Here is a 24444-nt window from a genome sequence, read left to right on the forward strand (position 1 = left end):
ATTACTGCAGTATGTCCTGGACGTGAATAGTACGAAATGTGAAAATGTAGAGGTATTTTCTGCCTTTATTCTTATCAAGAGAAGCTATAGCAACAACGCCAAACTGGCACAGGAGACATTAACTTCAACACACATCGCAGATTATTTCAATTAGGTAAATATGATGCTTTAAGTCACTACGAATGTACGTGTTTTCGTAACAAGTGAAACAAGAGTTTGAAGGAAATCCAAATCGTTGTTTTGGCATAGTTGAAAAACGAATTAGTTCGGTTGCTAATGAGGGCATACAATTAATCATGCTAAGAGATTAGGCAAGTATGGGTAGGGCAGCGATTAGAGCTTGTGCTTTACACAAGACGCCTCTGCATTGCTAGCATTAGGAAGGAATATATGTGATTTAGGAGACATTAATTGCTGGTCCTGGGAATCCCAAAATTTCCATTACTGGGTAGTTAATGGGTTTAGTGCATGTAGCATATGTTAAACAGTTTTTACTTGTTTATTTTCTTTAAGATTTTTTCCCAAGTAAATCATAACGCGATTATATTGTTAAAATTTCAGAGTACTCGAGAAACTCGCGTAGTGTTCTTACAGCTGATATAACTGCTACAATATAAGGTTTACTTAACCGTATATGTTCCATGATCATGTCATTCCCCACTACTAATGTGTTTATTTAATGTATAATTTAAAAGGAATGCTTTTAATCACACTCTGCCACTCCATTTCTTCAGATATTACATTTCCATTGTAAAACACTCTTTGAAAATCCAAAGCTAATCTTGTGATGCATGTAAATAGAATTTGAACCTTCCACTTTCCTGATATTCTATGAAGTAAAATGCATCCTCAAGCAATGTCTCCCTTGTTGACAATGAGCAAGGGGGACTTTTATGAACTTCTGTAAACCTTTAAATAAAATATTTCGGAATCAAGTAAGTAATCCGTTACATCAGTTTTGCAGCAATTTTAAGTTAATATTGTTGAAAATAAGTGTATTTATTATAGGTAGTGGAGCATTATTCCACCACTGATAGTCAAATGCAGAGAATTTTAAGTAATGCTAGGTTAGGATTTTTTTAGGTTGGTATCTACCAATCTATCAATATGAGGTGCCCTTGCCTTTTGGGAACATTCATCAAGATGCTGACCACTGCAAAAGTCTCCATTTATCCCTGTCCTTACATGCCTCACTCATGTACATATTCCATGCATTCTTCTAACATTTCTCTCCCTTGAGTATTCCTCCAATATATATCCCCATGTCACAGATGGTCTTCCTCTCACACCAACCCCTTTAATTGTACTATCATACATTTTTCTTGTAAACTCCCACTCTTGCATTTTTTCCATGTGCTCAGGTTGATACATTACATCCAGTCTACCACTCAGAAATTTATTCCCTTTGCATTCCCTGCCATATCATATTGCTTAAAGACCCCCTCATTTCTTCTTCCCATCTTGTAATACCTCATGCTTTTCTCAAATAGCTCATTTCCATATCCTGGATTGTTCACCACTGTGACTCATTTCATGTCCATCTTTCAGCAGCACATGTCTGGGTTGGGAGGAATATGCTTTCCTTTGATCCTCTTTTCCTTTCCTTACATACACCTCTACCTTTCATTACTCTGTTTAGGAACCCAAGGACTCTTTTACCCTACTACTTTCTTCCTTATCTCTCCTTCCATATCACCAAACTTATCCAAGACAGCTCCTAAATACTTAGGTTTTCTCACCTCTTCCAGCCTTTCTTCCCCTCCATATCCACAACACAGTTTAGTAGACTGTCTTCTTTCATTGATAGGGTTTTGCAAAATCTATACTTTGTTTTCTTTCAAACACCATTATTTTACTTGCATTTACCTTCAATTGCCTACTCTTACACACTTCATAAAACACTTATGACCATCAGCAACTCCATTCTCAGCACACAACACAATATCATTCGCATAAAGGCTTGCTATTAGCCACCATACCTCACTGCCACACTTCATCTCTATCCCGTTTCCCTAGTTTGGCTTTCATCTTTCATATGAGTCAATCTATATATATATATATAAATATATATATATATATATATATATATATATATATATATGTTTATTTATTCCTGGGGATAGGGGATTAAGAATACTTCCCACGTATTCCCTGCGTGTCGTAGAAGGCGACTAAAAGGGGAGGGAGCGGGGGGCTGGAAATCCTCCCCTCTCTTTTTTTTTTTTTTTTAATTTTCCAAAAGAAGGAACAGAGTGGGGCCAGGTAAGGATATTCCACAAAGGCCCAGTCCCCTGTTCTTAACGCTACCTCGCTAATGCGGGAAATGGTGAATAGTTTAAAAGAAAGATATATGTTTATTATACTTTGTTGCTGTCTCCCGCGTTAGCGACGTAGCGCAAGGAAACAGACAAAAGAATGGCCCAACCCACCCACATACACAGACATATACGTATATGTCTGGAAGAGTAATTGTGAATAAGAGCAAGGTTATTAGGTACTGTAGGGTTGAGGGTCAAGTCAATTGGGAGGTAAGTTTGAATTGAGAAAAACTGGAGGAAGTAAAGTGTTTTAGATATCTGGGAGTGGATCTGGCAGGGGATGGAACCATGGAAGCGGAAGTGAATCATAGGGTGGGGGATCGGGCGAAAATCCTGGGAGCCTTGAAGAATGTGTGGAAGTCGAGAACATTATCTCCGAAAGCAAAAATTGCTATGTTTGAAGGAATAGTGGTTCCAACAATGTTGAATGGTTGCGATGCGTGGGCCATGGATAGAGTTGTGCACAGGAGGGTGGATGTGCTGGAAATGAGATGTTTGAGGACAATATGTGGTGTGAGGTGGTTTGATCGAGTAAGAGATGTAAGGGTAAGAGAGATGTGTGGAAATAAAAAGAGCAGGGTTGAGAGAGCAGAAGAGGGTGTTTTGAAATGGTTTGGGCACATGGAGAGAATGAGTGAGGAAAGATTGACCAAGAGGATATATGTGTCGGAGGTGGAGGGAACGAGGAGAAGTGGGAGACCAAATTGGAGGTGGAAAGATGGAGTGAAAAAGATTTTGAGTGATCGGGGCCTGAACATGCAGGAGGGTGAAAGGCGGGCAAGGAATAGAGTGAATTGGATCGATGTGGTATACCGGGGTTGACATGCTGTCAGTGGATTGAATCAGGGCATGTGAAGCGTCTGGGGTAAAACATGGAAAGTTCTGTGGGGCCTGGATGTGGAAAGGGAGCTGTGGTTTCGGGCATTATTGCATGACAGCTAGAGACTGAGTGTGAACGAATGGGGCCTTTGTTGTCTTTTCCTTGTGCTACCTCGCACACATGAGGGGGGAGGGGGATGTTATTCCATGTGTGGCGAGGTGGGGATGGGAATGAATAAAGGCAGACAGTGTGAATTGTGTGCATGTGTATATATGTATGTGTCTGTGTGTGTATATATATATGTGTACATTGAGATGTATGGGTATGTATATTTGCGTGTGTGGACGTGTATGTATATACATGTGTATGGGGGTGGGTTGGGCCATTTCTTTCGTCTGTTTCCTTGTGCTACCTCGCAAATGCGGGAGACAGCGACAAAGCAAAATAAATATATATATATATATTTTTTTTTTTTTTGCTTTGTCACTGTCTCCCGCGTTTGCGAGGTAGCGCAAGGAAACAGACGAAAGAAATGGCCCAACCCACCCCCATACACATGTATATACATACATCCACACACGCAACTATACATACCTACACAGCTTTCCATGGTTTACCCCAGACGCTTCACATGCCCTGATTCAATCCACTGACAGCACGTCAACCCCGGTATACCACATCGCTCCAATTCACTCTATTCCTTGCCCTCCTTTCACCCTCCTGCATGTTCAGGCCCTGATCACACAAAATCTTTTTCACTCCATCTTTCCACCTCCAATTTGGTCTCCCTCTTCTCCTCGTTCCCTCCACCTCCGACACATATATCCTCTTGGTCAATCTTTCCTCACTCATTCTCTCCATGTGCCCAAACCATTTGAAAATACCCTCTTCTGCTCTCTCAACCACGCTCCTTTTATTTCCACACATCTCTCTTACCCTTACGTTACTTACTCGATCAAACCACCTCACACCACACATTGTCCTCAAACATCTCACTTCCAGCACATCCATCCTCCTGCGCACAACTCTATCCATAGCCCACGCCTCGCAACCATACAACATTGTTGGAACCACTATTCCTTCAAACATACCCATTTTTGCTTTCCGAAATAATGTTCTCGACTTCCACACATTCTTCAAGGCTCCCAGAATTTTCGCCTCCTCCCCCACCCTATGATCCACTTCCACTTCCATGGTTCCATCCGCTGCCAGATCCACTCCCAGATATCTAAAACACTTCACTTCCTCCAGTTTTTCTCCATTCAAACTCACCTCCCAATTGACTTGACCCTCAACCCTACTGTACCTAATAACCTTGCTCTTATTCACATTTACTCTTAACTTTCTTCTTTCACACACTTTACCAAACTCAGTCACCAGCTTCTGCAGTTTCTCACATGAATCAGCCACCAGCGCTGTATCATCAGCGAACAACAACTGACTCACTTCCCAAGCTCTCTCATCCCCAACAGACTTCATACTTGCCCCTCTTTCCAAAACTCTTGCATTTACCTCCCTAACAACCCCATCCATAAACAAATTAAACAACCATGGAGACATCACACACCCCTGCCGCAAACCTACATTCACTGAGAACCAATCACTTTCCTCTCTTCCTACACGTACGCATGCCTTACATCCTCGATAAAAACTTTTCACTGCTTCTAACAACTTGCCTCCCACACCATATATTCTTAATACCTTCCCCAGAGCATCTCTATCAACTCTATCATATGCCTTCTCCAGATCCATAAATGCTACATACAAATCCATTTGCTTTTCTAAGTATTTCTCACATACATTCTTCAAAGCAAACACCTGATCCACACATCCTCTACCACTTCTGAAACCACACTGCTCTTCCCCAATCTGATGCTCTGTACATGCCTTCACCCTCTCAATCAATACCCTCCCATATAATTTACCAGGAATACTCAACAAACTTATACCTCTGTATATATTTTTATTTTGCTTTGTCGCTGTCTCCCGCGTCTGCGAGGTAGCGCAAGGAGACAGACAAAAGAATGGCCCAACCTACCCACATACACATGTATATACATAGATGCCCACACACACACATATACATACATACACATTTCAACATATGCATATACATACACAGACATATACACATGTACATATTCATACATACTGCCTTCATCCATTCCTGCCACACATGAAATGGCACCCTCCTCCCCCTGCGTGTGTGCGAGGTAGCGCTATGTAAAGACAACAAAGGGCATATTCGTTCACACTCAAGTCTCCAGCTGTCGTGTAATGCACCAAAACCACAGCTCCCCCTCCACATCTAGGCCCAACAAAACTTTCCATGGCTCATCCCAGACGCCCCACATGCCCCGGCTCAATCCATCGACAGCACTTCATTTCCAACACATCTAACCTTATCTGTACAACCCCATCTATATCCTATGCCTCATGTACCTCTGCTTCTCCCTGATCCTCACCGTAACAAGAACTGAAATTGTCAGAGTCTGTAAAGAAGAATCTCATAATCCTAGTACACGGCCTTTCTCAATCTTTTATCCATTTCCACATTGTCAGTCAAACCCTTTTGCTTTTCTCTTCCTTTATATATCAAACATGTATACCTGTGGATCATCTTGTGCTGGAAAATGGTGTCTACAAGGAATAAACTCTTCTTGGCACAGAGGACTACATGATAACTTCTGTAATCATTTACTCCAGGCACTCCCAATTTACCAACTATCTTGCCATTTTCATCTCATCCCACCTTTGCATTCATGTTGCCATTAGAACCATGTTTTTGTCTTTCTCAAGACCGTTTATACAGTTATTCAAATTTTGGAGTGCTTCATTTCATCCTTACCTAGCATAGTCTTCATATTCAGAAGCACATATACACATACATACTTCACAATTTCAGTCTTTCCTTTCATTCACATGATTCTTGATCCATTCTGTCCATGTTCTGCAACACTCTCCCACACTTTTGACTATAGCAGAATTGTACATCCTACTCTCCCTCTTCTTTGATAATCTTCATTCATTCCTGTCCATACTACTTCACTTGTATGCCCTCCCATAACTTGCATATATCATTTATTTTCACTCCACACACCTTGCCCAAGGATATTGGTTTCCTCAATCCCCAGCACATCCCTGCTATAACATCTGAATGTCTATACAAGCTCCCTCCTTTCACTCTCACTAGTCACTCCATTTACATTCAGCACCATCACCCTCATTTCTATGACCCTTTTACTCCTCAGCATTACTGATGGACTCCAGTGCCTCTTCTAAGCCTTCTGTGCCTTGCCTTTGACTGGCCACAGGACGGCTCCAGCATAGTGTTTCCCAGAAGCAGCAGGGCTCCCGCATTGTCCAAAAAAACTAAAAACCCCAGCACACCTCAAGTGTCTGTATTTGAAGTAAAGAGAGCTACTATTACTACTGCTATTGCCCTGATGGAGTTGGGCAACACATCCCCCTTTAGTTCCACCCCTAAAAGGTTGAATAACATGGTTACCATGAGAAGGCAGGGTAAGACTTAGAGACTAGAAAACAAGAGTATACTCTTGGGGTACTGAAATTTTAAATTTTTCCCAATTTTGAGCCAACCATTGTAGCAGCACCTCCTAACCTCATTGGTTACAATACTGCCACTGCACAAAGCATCTGGGATGGTATTGTCTTTCTTTTTACACTGATCTCTTGATTTGCAGCAAAAACAACAACTCAAGAAATTTGACCTTTTATACCAACCTTTAACCCCTTCACTGTGGATGGTTCATATATGGCCTTTTTTTCATACACTGTAGATGGTATGGAAAGGGATTCCTGCTTTCTTGAATATTAGACAGTAGAATAAGATGGCTTTTTTTTTTCTACTTTATGTTCTCTGCTGTACAGAGAGAAGTGGATTTTTTCCTTTGTTTACAGTGAAGGGGTTAAATGTGGGGTGAATATGAGTTAGAAGAGGGACTCGATGATTTGTGTAATTACTTTCCTGTATGATGATAACAAGATATTAGGGTGTCAGGGGCACCAATTTAGTTGGTAACACAATAAGTTACTGTAGGTCTACATATGTAAGCAAGTATTTTAGAAGCAGCTCTCCTGTTTTGTCAGGTTATGAATGCAAGATACTATCCTTGTTTTTGATGTTTTATGCTGGACAAAGTGCAGGAACATATTAATTGGTAGTGATATGGAGATTTCTATTTGGAGTGTTTCTTTATCACTTGATGTCTTTTATTTTTAATACTGACTGGATGCATATTACTTAACAGGACTTACTGCCTTGTTTGGGCTGTATACATATTTTAACAATCATGGATAGACTTCGGCGACGCATCCTCAACACTTCTTGCAACCAGGAAATTGGAACAGAGGACCAGGAGACCACGACAATTGATCAAGAACCTGGGGAAAGTCACTTTGAACCTGAAATGTGGGACCAGGATTATACAACAAGTACCCAAGAACCTAGAGCAATTGATGAGCATAGAACAAGTGATCAACAACCTGAGACTAGTAACCAGGAACCTGAAATAGGGGAACAGTTATGCATTACTTGTGATCAAGAATCCGAGACAAGAATGCAGGAGCCCAATGCATGTGATTTGGAACTTGAAAGTAGTGGGCAAGAACTCAGAACAAGGAATCTGGAACATGTCACATGTGATCAGGAACCACAGACATGTGAGCTTAAACTCAGAATAAGGGACCAGGAGGATGTTACATATGACCAAGAACCTGAGACAGGTAACCAAGAAGCTGGATTAAAGGACCAGAATCTTGCAACAAGTGACCAAAGATTTATGACAAAGAATCGGAAATATGGTACAAGGGACCACAAACATGGGATAAGGAAAGAGAATCCTGGGCCAGTGGATGTGGAACATCATACAACAGACCAGGAGGAATGTCAGGTGAGTTTGAAATATTCCATTCTTTGTATCTCCTTATTGGAGAAAATATTGATAATGGAATCAACATGCTTATAGTACTTGATTATAGAAGTAATATCTAGGAATATGATCATTAAACCTTAATATAATGATCTGATGAAATTTATACCTTACCTTCAGGCCCCAGGACCCCTTTGTATGTGGCTCCTGCAGTACTTAAGAATGTAGTTACATCCATCAGGCAGAATCTCACTCAAGAAATGTGGTTATGCTGTGTATTTATCTTAGATGAGTACAGGACATTTGAGACAGTTGTCTCTCTTCAGTACGGAAATTACATCATGGAAATGATGAATCAGTTTTTGCAGTGTTGGAGAGACGCATGGTGTCTAGAATGCAGACATGAAGCTGTGACTTTAACATTTCTGGGGAATGTAAATTCATATGAGAAAGTGTGTAGTGGAGTAGAGGTTAAGAAAGATTTAGGGGGCAGTGCTGTGTTATAATGTGGATTCATTGCTATGTGAATATGTGTTGTTTATATCATGAGGGATGGGTGAACTTTTTGTTTTTGTGATCGATGGTTATTGAGTGTTTTGGGTACTATAAACAACTGTATGCCAAGCAGGTAGAGGTGGGATTATATTAGGTTTTTATTTTGTGCAGCTGTTGAATATTTGTGGTTGTTAAGTAGCTGTTGACAGTTCTTTGTGTTGTTTTGTGGTGAATAGTTTCAAATGTTTGCTTTTCAAAGGGTGGATGACAAGGCAGGTTAAGCAGAGTTTTAGATGGAGTTGGTGAATTGCTTATAGCACATAATGAGGGATTCTTTTTCTTGTATTCTAATTGCATTTAGTTTGTTTATGGTCTTTGCTGATGTTTATGGTGTGGGACTGAGTGTTGTGTGGTACCTAGTTTGGTTGGTGTTACTTGAATGAGTAATCAAAAATTTAGAATTCTGGGATGGGTTAATATCTTGGGTTAAGAGAGTAATGAAGGAGTTTTGCAGAGATGCATACATTCTCTTTTGAATGAGCAAGTGTTCTTGTTGTTTGATTTACTGCCACATTTTTGGTGCTGCTTGTGTAGTTTTAGGGTGTTATGATGTGATTGTGAGGTCTGTACATGAGAGGACTTGCACATTGTAGTTTGAAAGGGGATGAGAGAAGATTGCACTGGAAGAAGTTGAAGAGGGTTGGAGAAAGAACTACTCCTTTGGTGTACTGTTTTAGAGGTTGGGGATTTAAGAAGCAAAGCCTTTTTGAATAACGTTGGCATGACAGTGCTCTGTGACTTTGGCCAACCATTTTGTTCACATTTCTGTTGCTGCTTGTGTAGTTTTAGGGTGTCATGATGTGATTGTGAGGTCTGTACATGAGAGGACTTGCACACGGTTGTTTGAAAGGGATGAAAGAAGATTTTGCTTGAAGAAGTTGAAGAGGGTTGGAGAGAAAACGAATGACTCTGGCATGACATTTATCTGTGAATTTGGCTAACCATTTTTTTTTAAACCTCTTATGAAGTTTGGTGATATGTATCTTTCAAGTTCAGTTGTTTGGAAATGTGATTTTTTTGCAACTTGTACTGTGCAAAAGGATGTTTGTGGCAGGTCAAAGTCATCAGGAGTGTGTTGCATAAGGTCTGCATGTACTGTGGCGGTGGAGTGATTGCATCTGAAGCTGTGCTCTTCAGGTCAATGTAGGATATTTTGGTTGACTCATTTGTGGATCAGATTTTTTAGGAGTTTAAATGTTGATCATAGCAGTGGTATAGGGCACTAATAGGAAGGAAAGTTGGGCTATTGGTGGGTTTATGGATTCATACTATGTTGGCAAGTTTCCAAGTATTTTGGATTGTGCTAACTAAGATTTGTTGAAGATGTGTGTAAGTGCTTATGTTGTCTTTAGACTTGAGCTTTTCATATAGAAATTTGATATATTGTGGAGATGATTTTAGGTTTTTAATCATGATGTGAATGTCAGTAGGAGTAATGGGTGGGTTAGGTGTTATGTTGATGAATTTTGTTTTGGATTTTTGTAATTGGTCTGTGATTGGTTATGTTGTAGGATGGTTAAATGGGATTAATTCTCATTGATACACCACATTTTAGGAGCCAGAATGGTATTGTAATCTCCAGCTAGGGAAATACTTGCTCAGATGGTCATAGGCCTCTGTTTATGAGCAAGAAAGTACACTAAATGATATAAGTACATCAGAGTAAGTCATATATATATATATATATATATGGTAATTTGTTACTGTATGAGAAAATTTGAGGTAACCTAAGTTCACTTTAGACATAGTAAGTATCATAATGCCCGTGCATGTAGAATGTGTTGGGAAGGTAGTCAGAGAAGATGTCTTTAACATTCATAGTTTTATATATCCAAGCTTATACATTAACTGTTTTTGATCTTATGACCATGACTAATGCATGATGATATTTTCAGGACAGTGAAAACTTGAACAGTTGTTTGATCTGTTTTGGGGTATATGATAAAGACAGACGGCGGCCACGTGTGCTGCCTTGTGGTCACTCTCTCTGCTCCTGCTGTATCACTAACATGATAATTTGTTGCTCAATAACGTGTCCCAGCTGCCGAGCTCAGCATGAAATTACCAATACTGAACAAGTTCCCATTAACTATGATTTAGAAAAGTTAATATTAACAGGAGTAGGTGTTAGTGAAACTGTTGGTGTTTTACAGCATGAGTATTTATGTGGAAAACTCAGAGAGAGATTTATGCATTATCTTAAATCAAAGAAATGCATTGGTATCTTTTTATCCATCGGAGTCATAATTTTGTTATATCAGTGGAGTACTACAGTACTGCCAACTGAATATGCTTTAAGAGCAGAGATTACAAAGATTTTGGAACACCAGAGACAGCAACAGATGAGCCGAAACAGTGATCAACTGGCCAGCTTTGAGCAGACATTCTCCTACCTTGACATATATGATAAACAGCTGGAGACTGGGGAAAAGAACTTCAGAAAGACAGTGCAAGAGCTTGAAGCAGCTGTAAAGCAGTGCAAACAATTGATACCACAACTTCAAAAGGAGAGAGACTGGGTGAGGAAGGCACGAGAGGAGGGCATGAAGGAACAGGAGCTGCTGGTGAGCAACCAAGAATGTCTTAGTAAGGCCACCACCGCACAGGAAGTGTTTCAGGCTATTCAGGATGCTCGACACCAGACTATTACAGCTCAAGCATGGCTCCAGCACTGCAAGGAATATGTCTATGACATAACTATGACAAAAGCTCTGCAGGTAAAGAATTTTTCATGTTACTGTAATGAACATTACATGAAACATTTAATATATTCCTCTACTTTACACTTTCCTGGCTGGCAGAAAAATAGTGGATAAGATACGTCTTTTCTCCCATTCAGTAGGCAAATAGAAATGTTTTTTTCCATATGAGCCAAGTTTCTTAGATGTTCTTGCAACATGCCTTCACAGTCTTTATTTCATAAGTGACTTCCCAGTGTTGAGGTGTGTGAGGACTTGGTGCCTTAAATTTGTTCTTTTCTCCACTGAAGAATAACTGGTGTGTAAAACTTATGGCTCTGTGAAACTGATGTGCTTTCAAACCTCTCAATGGTATTCAGAATCATTTTTCAAAAATTGGAGGAGAATATCATATATAAATATTGTATGGGTGACTTTAAAGTTGTGTTTCTGTTTGATATATCATTCCTTATTATTAATTCTGTCCTTATTTAGTTTGGTGGATCAAGTAGAAGTTATCTTACTCTCTTATGAAATGTGCTCTTAAGTTGGAAGGTATATTTATATGGTGTAAGGGATGCCTGTCTGTGGTATGAGGGATGCACTTCACCTGATGCGAGAGATGTGTGTCATTGCTAAAACAGGTGAACTTTGGTGTGAGAATGTTATTTGGTGTGAGAGGTGATGATTAGTAATTGCATAATATTATTAATTTTCCATCCCTTTTAGTTTACACCACGTAAAATTTGCAATCCATATTAACAAATCATTACATAAATAATTCAATATATTTTTGTAAGCAGTTTCTGGAGGTGATGAAGTTTTCTGCTAAACTGCTAAATATTGATATTGTTGAACTACTGAAGATCAACATTGCTGACATGCTGCTGTCTCTTCAAAAGCAGGTTGGTGTCCATGTCACTAAACTGCTTTTCCTTAGCAAGTTGTAAATTAGCTGTATTTCGTACCTTGTGTAGCTGTTCTTCCTAATAAAAAATTTTCATGATATTTATGGAGTACTTTGTTAAACTGCCAAGTGTCTGATTAGTTCTAAATTTTTTGATGTTTGCATTCATAACCACTAGTTCTTTAGTCATGTAATATTCTATTTCATTATTTATTTTTCAGGTTCTGAAATTTATAAATACTGTCAGCAATAACCATGACCTTAGTTATCTTATTCATCCACCACACTCATATTATAAAGGTACATCTTTACATTTTCTACATACTTTTTCCCTAACCACATTGTTGTCTGGCTGTTCTGTCAGTACATTTGTCAAAGAACCCACTGTCCTCATCATCATTCAGTTTAAAAAATTTAAAGGTTGTGATCAGATCACCCTTCTCTTTTGTCTCTTATAAAAGGGGCAAATTTAAAGCTTCAAACTATTTTTTTTGTGTGTGTATGTGTCTGTATGGGTAGATGATGCAGACTTATCTTTGGTGAAATACTATGTTCCTCCTGTACAGGTCCTTCATGGATTATGTGGTACTGAGCAGCTTTATTGTGAAGTGACCCTTCATGGGGGCGATCACCACTATCGTCATGTGACCCTCCAAGACAACAATATCTATCTGGGCCCACCAGAGAGCCATTTACCACCCTCTCGAGCTTTCACACTGCCCGTAAGTTGCCAGTGACTGTTTCCCTTCACTCTGCCTGTGGGTTAAAACTTAGTTATGTCTTCTCTCCACCATTTAAGCAGACCTTATTGCCAACCATTGATTTGTCTGTAATATGGACTTCCATGGTGTAGCAGTTAGCATTCCTGACTGTGATGCATTCACAGGCATCCCAGGGGTGAGTGCATAGGTTCGAATCCTAGTTGCAGCAGTCGGTCCTTACTCAACCCAACTGTTCATCCACTCCTAGGGGTTGTTTGAAAAAATGGATATCTGGCTCAGTCACTGGATTGAACCAGGGCATGTGAAACATCTAGGGTAAACCATGGAAAGGTCTGTGGGGCCTGGATGTGGATAGGGAGCTGTGGTTTTGGTTTTTGTGCATTACACATAACAATGAGAGACTGAGTGCAAACGAGTATGGGTTTTTGTCTTTCCTGGTGCTACCTCGCTGAAGCAGGGGGTAGTGATGCTGTTTCCTGTGGGTCTAGAATCCAGGCTGTGGAAATGAGCTGTTTTGAGAGGAGCATGTGGTATGACTAGTTGGAATGAAGAAAGAAATAAGGGGGTGCATGAGAGATGTGGTATGTCAGGAAATGCAAAGGGAATGAATTGTGGATTTTAGAGGAGGTGGAATGTAGTACTTTGAGGTGGTTTGGGCATGTGGAAAGAATGCAACACAGGGATTTATAAGAAGAGTGTGTGATAGTACAATTAAAGGGATTGGCGTAAGAGGAAGACCAACAATGACAGGGAAATTGAGTGGAAGAGTACTAGAAGGAGAGAAATGGAGGAAGAATGTTTGTTACAATGTATGCAAGAGAGGCATGTAATGACAGGAATAAGTGGAGACTTTTGCTGTGGCCAGGCTCTTGGTAAGAATTCCCAAAGGTAATGGGCATCAGAGATATAGATAGATAGATTTCATGAAAATGAGTTATTTTAAAATTCTCTCCATTTTAAAAATGTTTTGCTCAACAGCTAGCTGCACTAGTGATGGCAGTGCTTACCAGCAAGTCAACTCCAGTCTATGGGATGCTGATGAAGAACTCAGATCAGTATTTCTCTCAAGTGTTCATGCAAGACAAAAATTTTGTGCTTATCCCTGAAAACAAGATAGCTCCCACTCAGTCCCTAACTCTTCCTGTAAGTTACCAACTTGTTGTTTGTGCCCTGTACTTTACCCTTGTAAGACTGTTGCCCATGCTCTCACTCTTCCTGCAAGTTATCAGAAACTTGCCCAAGCCTACACTGTGCCTGCAAGTTATTAGAAACTTTCCCATGCCCACACTCAGCCTTCCATTTACCAAAACCTGTTGCCTATATTTACACTGTCTCTAAGTTACCAGGAACTGTTCCCCTTACCCACACACTGTTCGTAAGTTACCAGAAACTGTTGCCCTTACCTACATTCTTTTTGCTAGTTACCAGAAACCATGCCCAGGCCCATATTCTGTAGGTTACAGTAACTGTTGCCTATGCCCATACTCTGCTTAAAATCATAGTTTTACCCACATCCACACACTGTTTGCAGATAATTAGAGACTTGCCTACAGTTCACATCATCTTTAAATCACCCTACCTCTTTCAACCTGTAAGTTGCTATTGATAGCTCAATAAGCTATCCATAAGCTGCCTGTGATTCATTTGGAACTTTAGCCCATAACCCCACATTATTCACCATGTCCTTGTTTTGCTTTCACCTATTGATGATATCAAGATTGCATGAATGAATATTAAAATTTAGCAGTTCTTAGTAGTGTTACATGACAGCAGAGAAAATACCAAGTAAATGGATCCATTAGAAAAATCAATTACCTGATTTTCTGACTTAAGACAAAGCTCCCTCTCCAATAGTTGGTTGAGCTGGTAATGGCAATGCTTACCCTGAAGTCAACACCAGTTTATGCAGTAATGGTGAAGGGTTCCTGCCTGTACTCTGCGCAAGCATCATTTCAAGACGACAGGTTCATGCTACAGTCCTTGGAAAACCAGCCACTGCCCAACCATGCGTTTGTTTTGTCTGTAAGTTTAAACATTTTTTGTTCATACCCACACTATACCAGTAAGTTACTAGACTAATTAACTCATTGTCTGCCAGTAAGTTACCAAACAGTTGCTCACCCATTCTGCCTGTAAGTTACCAGAACGTTGCTCACACCATCTGACAGCAAGTTACCAATTGTTGCTCATACCCAGTATGCCTATAAGTTACCAGATTGTTGTTCACACCAACTGAATGTAAGTTCCCAGACTGTTCCTTGCACCTAGTCTACCTGTAAGATACCAAACTATTGCTCATACCATCTGACAGTATGTTACCAGACTGTTGTTCACATTCATTCTGACTGAGTTATCAGATTTGCTCACATCCAGTCTGTCTGTAAGTTACTAGGTTTTTGTTCACTCCCAGTCTGTGAGTAGAAGGAGGGGTCACTATCTGGAATTGTGAAGATTGAATTGCATGAGGGTATATTAGTCTTGACAGTGTGGCATGGATGCAAGTTATGGGCTCTAGATAAAGTATTTAAGTCATTATATTTGTTGTAAAGACTAAGGAGAGGAAACTGTATGTATTACAGCACATCAGATATCCAGAATGTTTTGTGAAATATTTGTCAAGATGAAAATATTGATTGGTGGAAGAGCATTGTGAATTTTACCAAGGATGTAAGGCATGTGGACAAGTAGGTAGGGAGGAGAGTGACTGTTTCCCAATGAATATCGGTCTGCAGCAGGGATGTGTGATGTCCCTATGGTTATTTATTTTCTTTATAAATAGGGTGATTAGGGAGGTAAATGGAAGAGTTTTGGAGAGAGGGGTGAGTATGCAGTCTGTTGGGGTTGAGAGGGCCTGGGAAGTGAGTCAGTTGTTGTTTGCCAATGATATAGCTCTAGTGGCTGATTTGAGTATGAAACTGCGGAAGTCTGTGACTGAGTTTGGAAAATTGTGTGAAAGGAGAAAGTTGAGAGTAAATGTGAGTAAGAGTAAGGTTATTAAGTTCAGTAGGGTTAAGGGACAAGTTAGTTGGGATGTAAGTTTGAATGGAGAAAAATTGGAGGAAGTGAAGTGTTTTAGATATCTGGGAGTGGACTTAGCAGTGAATGCAACCAGGAAATGTCACTGGGTGGGTGAGGAAGTGAAAGTTCTGGGAGTAATGAAGAATGGGTGGATGGAGAGAATGTTATCTCAGAGCCAAAATGGATATGTTTAAAGGAATAGTAGTTCCAGCAGTGTTATATGATTGTGAGGCATGAACTATTGATAGGGTTGTACGGAGGAGTGTTGATGTGATGGAAATGAAATGTTTGAGGACAATATGTGATTTGAGGTGGTATGATCATCAAGTAAAAAAAAGGTATGAGAGATGTCTGGAAATAAAAAGAGTGTGGTTGAGAGAGCAGAAGAAGGTGTGTTGAAATGGTCTGGACATATGGAAAGAATGAGTGAGGAAAGATTGACAAAGAGGATATGTGTCAGAGGTGGAGGGAACAAGGAGAAGTGGGAGACCAAATTGGAGGTGAAAGGATGAGGTGAAAAAGATTTTGTGTGATTAGGGCCTGAACATACCGGAGGGTGAGAGGTGTGTAAGGAATAGAGTGAATTGGAACGATGTGGTATACTGAAGTCGACATGCTGTCAATGGACTGAACCAGGGCATGTGAAATGTTTGGGGTAAACCATGGAAAGGTCTGTGGGGCTTGGATGTGAATAGGGAGCTGTAGTTTCGGTGCATTATACATGACAGCTAGAGACAAAGTGTGATTGAATGTGGCCTTTTTTGTCTGTTTTCCTGATGCAGGGGGTAGCGATGCTGTTTTCTATGGGGGTAGGATAGCGCCAGGAACGGATGAAAGTAAGCAAGTATGAATATGTACATGTGTATATATGTATATTTATGTGCATGTATATGTTTGTATATGTGCTTATGTTGATATGTAAAAGTATGTGTATGGGCATTTATATTTATTTATATTTATTTTGCTTTGTCGCTGTCTCCCGTGTTTGCGAGGTAGCGCAAGGAAACAGACGAAAGAAATGGCCCAACCTACCCCCATACACATGTATATACATACACTTCCACCCACGCAAATATACATACCTATACATCTCAATGTACACATATATATACACACACAGACATATACATATATACCCATGCACACAATTCACACTGTCTGCCTTTATTCATTCCCATCGCCACCTCGCCACACATGGAATACCATCCCCCTCCCTCCTCATGTGTGCGAGGTAGCGCTAGGAAAAGACAACAAAGGCCCCATTCGTTCACACTCAGTCTCTAGCTGTCATGCAATAATGCCCAAAACCACAGCTCCCTTTCCACATCCAGGCCCCACAGATCTTTCCATGGTTTACCCCGGACGCTTCACATGCCCTGATTCAATCCACTGACAGCAAGCAACCCTGGTATACCACATCGATCCAATTCACTCTATTCCTTGCCCGCCTTTCACCCTCCTGCATGTTCAGGCCCCGATCACTCAAAATCTTTTTCACTCCATCTTTCCACCTCCAATTTGGTCTTCCACTTCTCCTCGTTCCCTCCACCTCTGACACATATATCCTCTTGGTCAATCTTTCCTCACTCATTCTCTCCATTTCATAACACCCTCTTCTGCTCTCTCAACCACGCTCTTTTTATTTCCACACATCTCTCTTACCCTTACATTACTTACTTGATCAAACCACCTCACACCACACATTGTCCTCAAACATCTCATTTCCAGCACATCCACCCTCCTGCGCACAACTCTATCCATAGCCCACGCCTCGCAACCATACAACATTGTTGGAACCACTATTCCTTCAAACATACCCATTTTTGCTTTCCAAGATAATGTTCTTGACTTCCACACATTCTTCAAGGCTCCCAAGATTTATGTACATAAATAAATATATGAGTGGATGGGCCATTCTTCATGTTTCCAGGTGCTGCCTCACTGACATAGGAAACGGCGATCGTGTGTAATAAATAATATGAATAATATGTAGAGAAAAATAGCACACGATATATACTGTGCTACTTGTCCAGCAATTTAAGACAGAAATCTGGAGAAATACAGAAAGAAAACCTACATTCAAGTACTTTTTTTTTTTTTTCTTACCAACTCCCAAATTCTCCATTTATTAACAGCTGGGTGATCTACTGGAAGTAGTGCTAACTGTTGGCTCAACCCCAGTCTATGTGGAGGTAACGAAGGACTCCCACCAATACTCCTCCCAGGTGTTATTCCAGGACAACAAATTTATAGTCCATCCTTTACAGAACCAGCAACTACCCAGCCATGCATTCACCCTAAAGGTAAACTAACTGACAAATTTGTATTTCAAGTTTTATATGTACATTCCCACTCGGTGCATCTTAAAACAACTAAGTATTTCTGTGCAAGCTAGTCTTCTTAGTGCAGTTAACCATAAACCATTCTCTTGAGTTTGCAGTGACTTCATTACATCCATTATCTGCTTGTTCTTGAGATGAAATGAGATATATTTAGGGAAGCAGTGATGGCATGTGCATGAGAAAGGTGGGAGGTGGGCAGATGAGAAAGCATGTCTTGTTTCATCAGTTTATAAACTTAGGAAAATTTGAGTGTGTGTGTTGATAGATAATGATAAATATTTTCATGCAGGTATCTTAAGTTACTGTCAGAGAAAATCTTTAATATACATCCAGTCTTTTTTCTTTCTTGTCATTTTCTGTCACCATCTTTGATAGTCTCCCTCTACCTAACAGCTGGCTGACCTGATGATGGCGATGCTTACTCGAAACGTGATGCCAGTGTATGTAATGTTAACAAAGGACTCCCTCCAGTACTCCAGCCAGTTGTTGCTCCAAGATGGGAACGTCATACTTCATTCTCTTCAGGAACAGTCAGTTCCTGACCACACCCTTATCGTTCCTGTAAGTACCAAAGTCTTCTACTCAAACCTACCCTTTGCCTTAATTTACTGTAGACTAACCCAAGACTATTTTATACTTGTAAGTTACCATACTTTACCTTAGGCCCTCACTCTGCCGACAGGATACTCGAAAATGATACTTGCTCCCTTCTTTCTTTATAAATAACCATAAACTTTTCCCCAAACTTTCACTCTTCCTGCAAGTTACCATGTGTACACTCTACCTGTAAAACACAAAACTTGATTGTGCCCTTACTTTACCTTTGAATTATCAGACAGTTCCAGACTTGCCTTGTCCATAAGTTATAAGACATGCCCTTGCCCTGACTCTGCCTGAGTTACTTATCTGTTTTGCATGCCCTTTATGTAACCGTAGGTTTATAGACTTGCCCTTCCCTCAGTTTGTTTGTAAGATACCCAGCTGTTGATCATATTAACAGTTTACCTTTGAGTTAACAGACTTATCTACACATTTATTTTGCTTGGAAGGTACCAAACTGTTGCCCATACAGTCACCCCAAGTTCAAACTGTTACCAAAATTTTTTGTGTGTTTATTTGTGTGTGTGTGTGTGTGCAAGTTCCTGGACTGTTGACCTTGCTTTCGCTCTGACCAGTCCATTACTTATGTCAGTGTGAGAACTCTGCTGTAAATTGCAAGATTTGCCAAAACCCCCAACTTTCACTACGCTATACAGACTAATGTCCATCCCCATCACTATTTCCATACACTAGAGCATCTGTTTAACACACATTCCCTCTGTTAATTGTGGAAGAGCTAAATGTTAGTGAATTCTTCAAATTTCTGTATATTGGTAATAGGTACTCATGAAGGGCAGAGGAGTGAGTATTTTGAAGGATTAGTGAATATTTTTGATGATAGGATGGCAGATTTAGGGTATTTGGGTTAGGGTGGTATGCCAAGTGAGAGTCATGGAAAGAAGTTTGGTGAAGAGAGACAAGGTGGTGAAAGCCTTGCATAAGATGAAATGTAGCAAGGCAGCTGGAATGGATGGTATTGCAATTGAATTTCTTTAGAATTGATGTGACTGTTGTTGTTTGGTTAGTTAAGATTTTCAATGTATGTATGTATGGATCATGGTGAGATACCTGAGGACTATTGAAATGCCTGTTTAGTGCCATCTTATACAAGCACAAAAAGAGATATAATTTTGTTGGGTGTACTTGGCAAGTTTTATGGAAAGGTTTGTAGGGCCCTGTGGTTTCGGTGCACTACACATGACAGCTAGACTGAGTGTGAACGAATATGGCCTTTTTTTGTCTGTTTTCTTGGCGGTACCTCGCTGAAGCAGGGGATAGCATTGCCATATGCTGTAGGATGGGGTAGTGCCTGGAATGGATGAAGGCAAGCAAGTATGAATATGTACATGTGTATATATGTATGTCAGTGTATGTGTATGTCTTTGGATGTATCTGGTGATATGTATATCTATGTATATGTGCATATACATGTATATACATACATGTCCACACATGCACATGTACATACCTATACATCTCAATGTATACATATATATACACCCACAGACATATTCATATATACACATTTACATAATTCATACTGTCTGCCCTTATTCATTCCCATCCCATTTGTTACATACAAATCCATTTGTTTTTCCAAGTATTTCTCACATACATTTGACATTTCCCGTCTGTTTCCTTGTGCTACCTTGCTAACATGGGAGACAGCGAAAGAGTATAATATATATATATATATATATATATGTGGACAATGTGTGGTGTGAGGTGGTTTGATCGAGTAAGTAACGTAAGGGTAAGAGAGATGTGTGGAAATGAAAAGAGCGTGGTTGAGAGAGCAGAAGAGGGTGTTTTGAAATGGTTTGGGCACATGGAGAGAATGAGTGAGGAAAGATTGACCAAGAGGATATATGTGTCGGAGGTGGAGGGAACGAGGAGAAGAGGGAGACCAAATTGGAGGTGGAAAGATGGAGTGAAAAAGATTTTGTGTGATCGGGGCCTGAACATGCAGGAGGGTGAAAGGAGGGCAAGGAATAGAGTGAATTGGAGCGATGTGGTATACCGGGGTTCACGTGCTGTCAGTGGATTGAATCAAGGCATGTGAAGCATCTGGGGGAAAAAAAAAAAAAAAAAAAAAAAAAAAAAATTTTTTTTTTTTTTTTTTTTTTGCCGCCGTCTCCCGCGTTTGCGAGGTAGCGCAAGGAAACAGACGAAAGAAATGGCCCAACCCACCCCCATACACATGTATATACATACGTCCACACACGCAAATATACATACCTACACAGCTTTCCATGGTTTACCCCAGACGCTTCACATGCCCTGATTCAATCCACTGACAGCACGTGAACCCCGGTATACCACATCGCTCCAATTCACTCTATTCCTTGCCCTCCTTTCACCCTCCTGCATGTTCAGGCCCCGATCACACAAAATCTTTTTCACTCCATCTTTCCACCTCCAATTTGGTCTCCCTCTTCTCCTCGTTCCCTCCACCTCCGACACATATATCCTCTTGGTCAATCTTTCCTCACTCATTCTCTCCATGTGCCCAAACCATTTCAAAACACCCTCTTCTGCTCTCTCAACCACGCTCTTTTTATTTCCACACATCTCTCTTACCCTTACGTTGCTTACTCGATCAAACCACCTCACACCACACATTGTCCTCAAACATCTCATTTCCAGCACATCCATCCTCCTGCGCACCATTCTATCCATAGCCCACGCCTCGCAACCATACAACATTGTTGGAACCGCTATTCCTTCAAACATACCCATTTTTGCTTTCCGAGATAATGTTCTCGACTTCCACACATTCTTCAAGGCTCCCAGAATTTTCCCCCCCTCCCCCATCCTATGATCCACTTCCGCTTCCATGGTTCCATCCGCTGCCAGATCCACTCCCAGATATCTAAAACACTTTACTTCCTCCAGTTTTTCTCCATTCAAACCCACCTCCCAATTGATTTGACCCTCAACCCTACTGTACCTAATAACCTTGCTCTTATTCACATTTACTCTTAACTTTCTTCTTTCACACACTTTACCAAACTCAGTCACCAGCTTCTGCAGTTTCTCACATGAATCAGCCACCAGCGCTGTATCATCAGCGAACAACAACTGACTCACTTCCCAAGCTCTCTCATCCCCAACAGACTTCATACTTGCCCCTCTTTCCAAAACTCTTGCATTCACCTCCTAACAACCCCATCCATAAACAAATTAAACAACCATGGAGACATCACACACCCCTGCCGCAAACCTACATTCACTGAGAACCAATCACTTTCCTCTCTTCCTACACGTACACATGCCATACCTCCTCGATAAAAACTTTTCACTGCTTCTAACAACTTGCCTCCCACACCATATATTCTTAATACCTTCCACAGAGCATCTCTATTAACTCTATCATATGCCTTCTCCAGATCCATAAATGCTACATACAAATCCATTTGCTTTTCTAAGTATTTCTCACATACATTCTTCAAAGCAAACACCTGATCCACACATCCTCTACCACTTCTGAAACCACACTGCTCTTCCTTCCCCAATCTGATGCTCTGTACATACCTTCACCCTCTCAATCAATACCCTCCCATATAATTTACCAGGAATACTCAACAAACTTATACCTCTGTAATTTGAGCACTCACTCTTATCCCCTTTGCCTTTGTACAATAGCACTATGCACGCATTCCGCCAATCCTCAGGCACCTCACCATGAGTCATACATACATTAAATAACCTTACCAACCAGTCAACAATACAGTCACCCCCTTTTTCAATAAATTCCACTGCAGTACCATCCAAACCTGCTGCCTTGCCGGCTTTCATCTTCCGCAAAGCTTTTACTACCTCTTCTCTGTTTACCAAATCATATATATATATATATATATATATATATATATATATATATATATATATATATATATATATATATTGACAAAATATATTTTGCATAAGTGTGATTATACAGGTGAAGTTGACTGAAGCAGGAATAACCTAATTTTTTTATTTACCCCCCAGTATGACAATGTTCGGATGCTGATAGATGATGCATCAGCCCTCACATTTCTTGACCTTGCCTGGAAGGATACATTAAAAGGCCGGGTCTATATACAACTCACAGGAAGCTCTGGTAGAGGTCAATTGTTTCTTGCCCTGTGTACTGGAGAGCAAGGTCCTTCTTATCGCAAAACTCTGCTGCATATGGTGAATGAAAGAGATTATACAGGCGAAGAGATAGTTGGTGGTGACTATGAAAACAGAGATGGCACAGGTGGCAGGATATTACCTGGCCTCAAAACAGGTGGGGAGCAAGACAGGCTTGGGGAAGTTGGCCTTGTGTATGGTGTCTATAAAGAAGCTGCTTTGAGTGCCCAATTTGCTATTGTTACTAGACCATATGTCTCAGAACATTATCATTTATCGTTTGGCAAAGTTGTGAAGGGGATTGAATTAGTAACTGCAGCAGTCAAGTTTGAAGCTTATTATAACATAATAGTTGATGAATGTGGAGTAATTTTGCCTTTAGTACCTCTATCAAACTGCCCTCACAAAAGCAGTTCATAGTCAAAAATATCAGTAACCTTCCTTTGATTACAAATTCATAATTTAAATAATCTATGTAAAAACAAAATCTATGATAGATGTCATAATGTTAACAATAGTTCTTTAAAATGTAACATTTTCTGTAAAGTTTTACTTTCTTTTCATTAACTAACTATTTCTGTAGAACTTCTTTCTTTCTTTCAAACTATTCGCCATTTCCCGCATTAGCGAGGTAGCGTTAAGAACAGAGGACTGGGCCTTGAGGGAATACCCTCACCTGGCCCAATTCTCTGTTCCTTCTTTTGGAAAATTAAAAAAAAAAAAAAAAAAAAAAAAACGAGAGGGGAGGATTTCCAGCCCCCCGCTCCCTCCCCTTTTAGTCGCCTTCTACGACACGCAGGGAATACGTGGGAAGTATTCTTTCTCCCCTATCCCCTGAAGTGTGAATTAACGCTCGGGGGTCCATTCCTAGGATTTTCTTTTAATTTTTATGGTGGAAATTAAGTGCAGGGTCCACTCCCAGGATTTTAACTAACCTTATCTATGGAAATGAAGCTAAACTAACACTCCAGGGTCAACTCCTAGGATATCTTATTGTGCTCATATCTCAAGCCAAACTCTGATTTGTGGACAACAGTCTACATGAAATATTCATTGTCTTGGCACCATTGATGAATATGAAGGAATTAGTACCTATCTATCTACCTGTCTATATTTCTGAAGCCCATTCCTTCAGGGAACTCCCATCAAGGGGGATGGCCTCAACAAAAGTCTCCACTCATCCCTGTTCTTGCATGCCTCCCTTGCATACACCATTCCACCATTTCTTTTCCCTCTAGCACTGTATCTCCCCATTTCACAGGTGGTCTTCCTCTCACACCAACCCCAGTAATTGTAGTATCCATCTTCCATTCTTTTCACATGCCCAAACTACCTCAAGGTATTACTTTTCAACAACTCTACCAGTCCACAATTCATTCCCTTTGCATTCCCTACCATACCAGATCTCTCATACACCCCTTCATTTCTTTCTTCATATCTTATTGTAATACCACATGCCTCATTCATATAACTCTT

General features: G+C 40.3%; 1 protein-coding gene across 1 annotated transcript; it reads left to right on the forward strand.

Moving 5' to 3' along the window:
• On the forward strand, nt 1-23704 carry LOC139751200 (uncharacterized). The gene is made up of 10 exons (XM_071666372.1): nt 1-154; nt 7410-8051; nt 10481-11302; nt 12067-12168; nt 12737-12892; nt 13871-14035; nt 14747-14914; nt 18046-18213; nt 18646-18813; nt 22843-23704. The coding sequence occupies exons 2-10, from the start codon at nt 7452-7454 to the stop codon at nt 23386-23388; spliced, it is 2895 nt and encodes a 964-aa protein (XP_071522473.1). The 5' UTR covers nt 1-154; nt 7410-7451; the 3' UTR covers nt 23389-23704.
• The last annotated feature ends 740 nt before the right edge of the window (nt 23705-24444 follow it).

The sequence above is a fragment of the Panulirus ornatus genome, chromosome 11 (genome assembly GCF_036320965.1).
Source record: "Panulirus ornatus isolate Po-2019 chromosome 11, ASM3632096v1, whole genome shotgun sequence".
NCBI classification, from domain to species: Eukaryota; Metazoa; Arthropoda; class Malacostraca; order Decapoda; family Palinuridae; genus Panulirus; species Panulirus ornatus.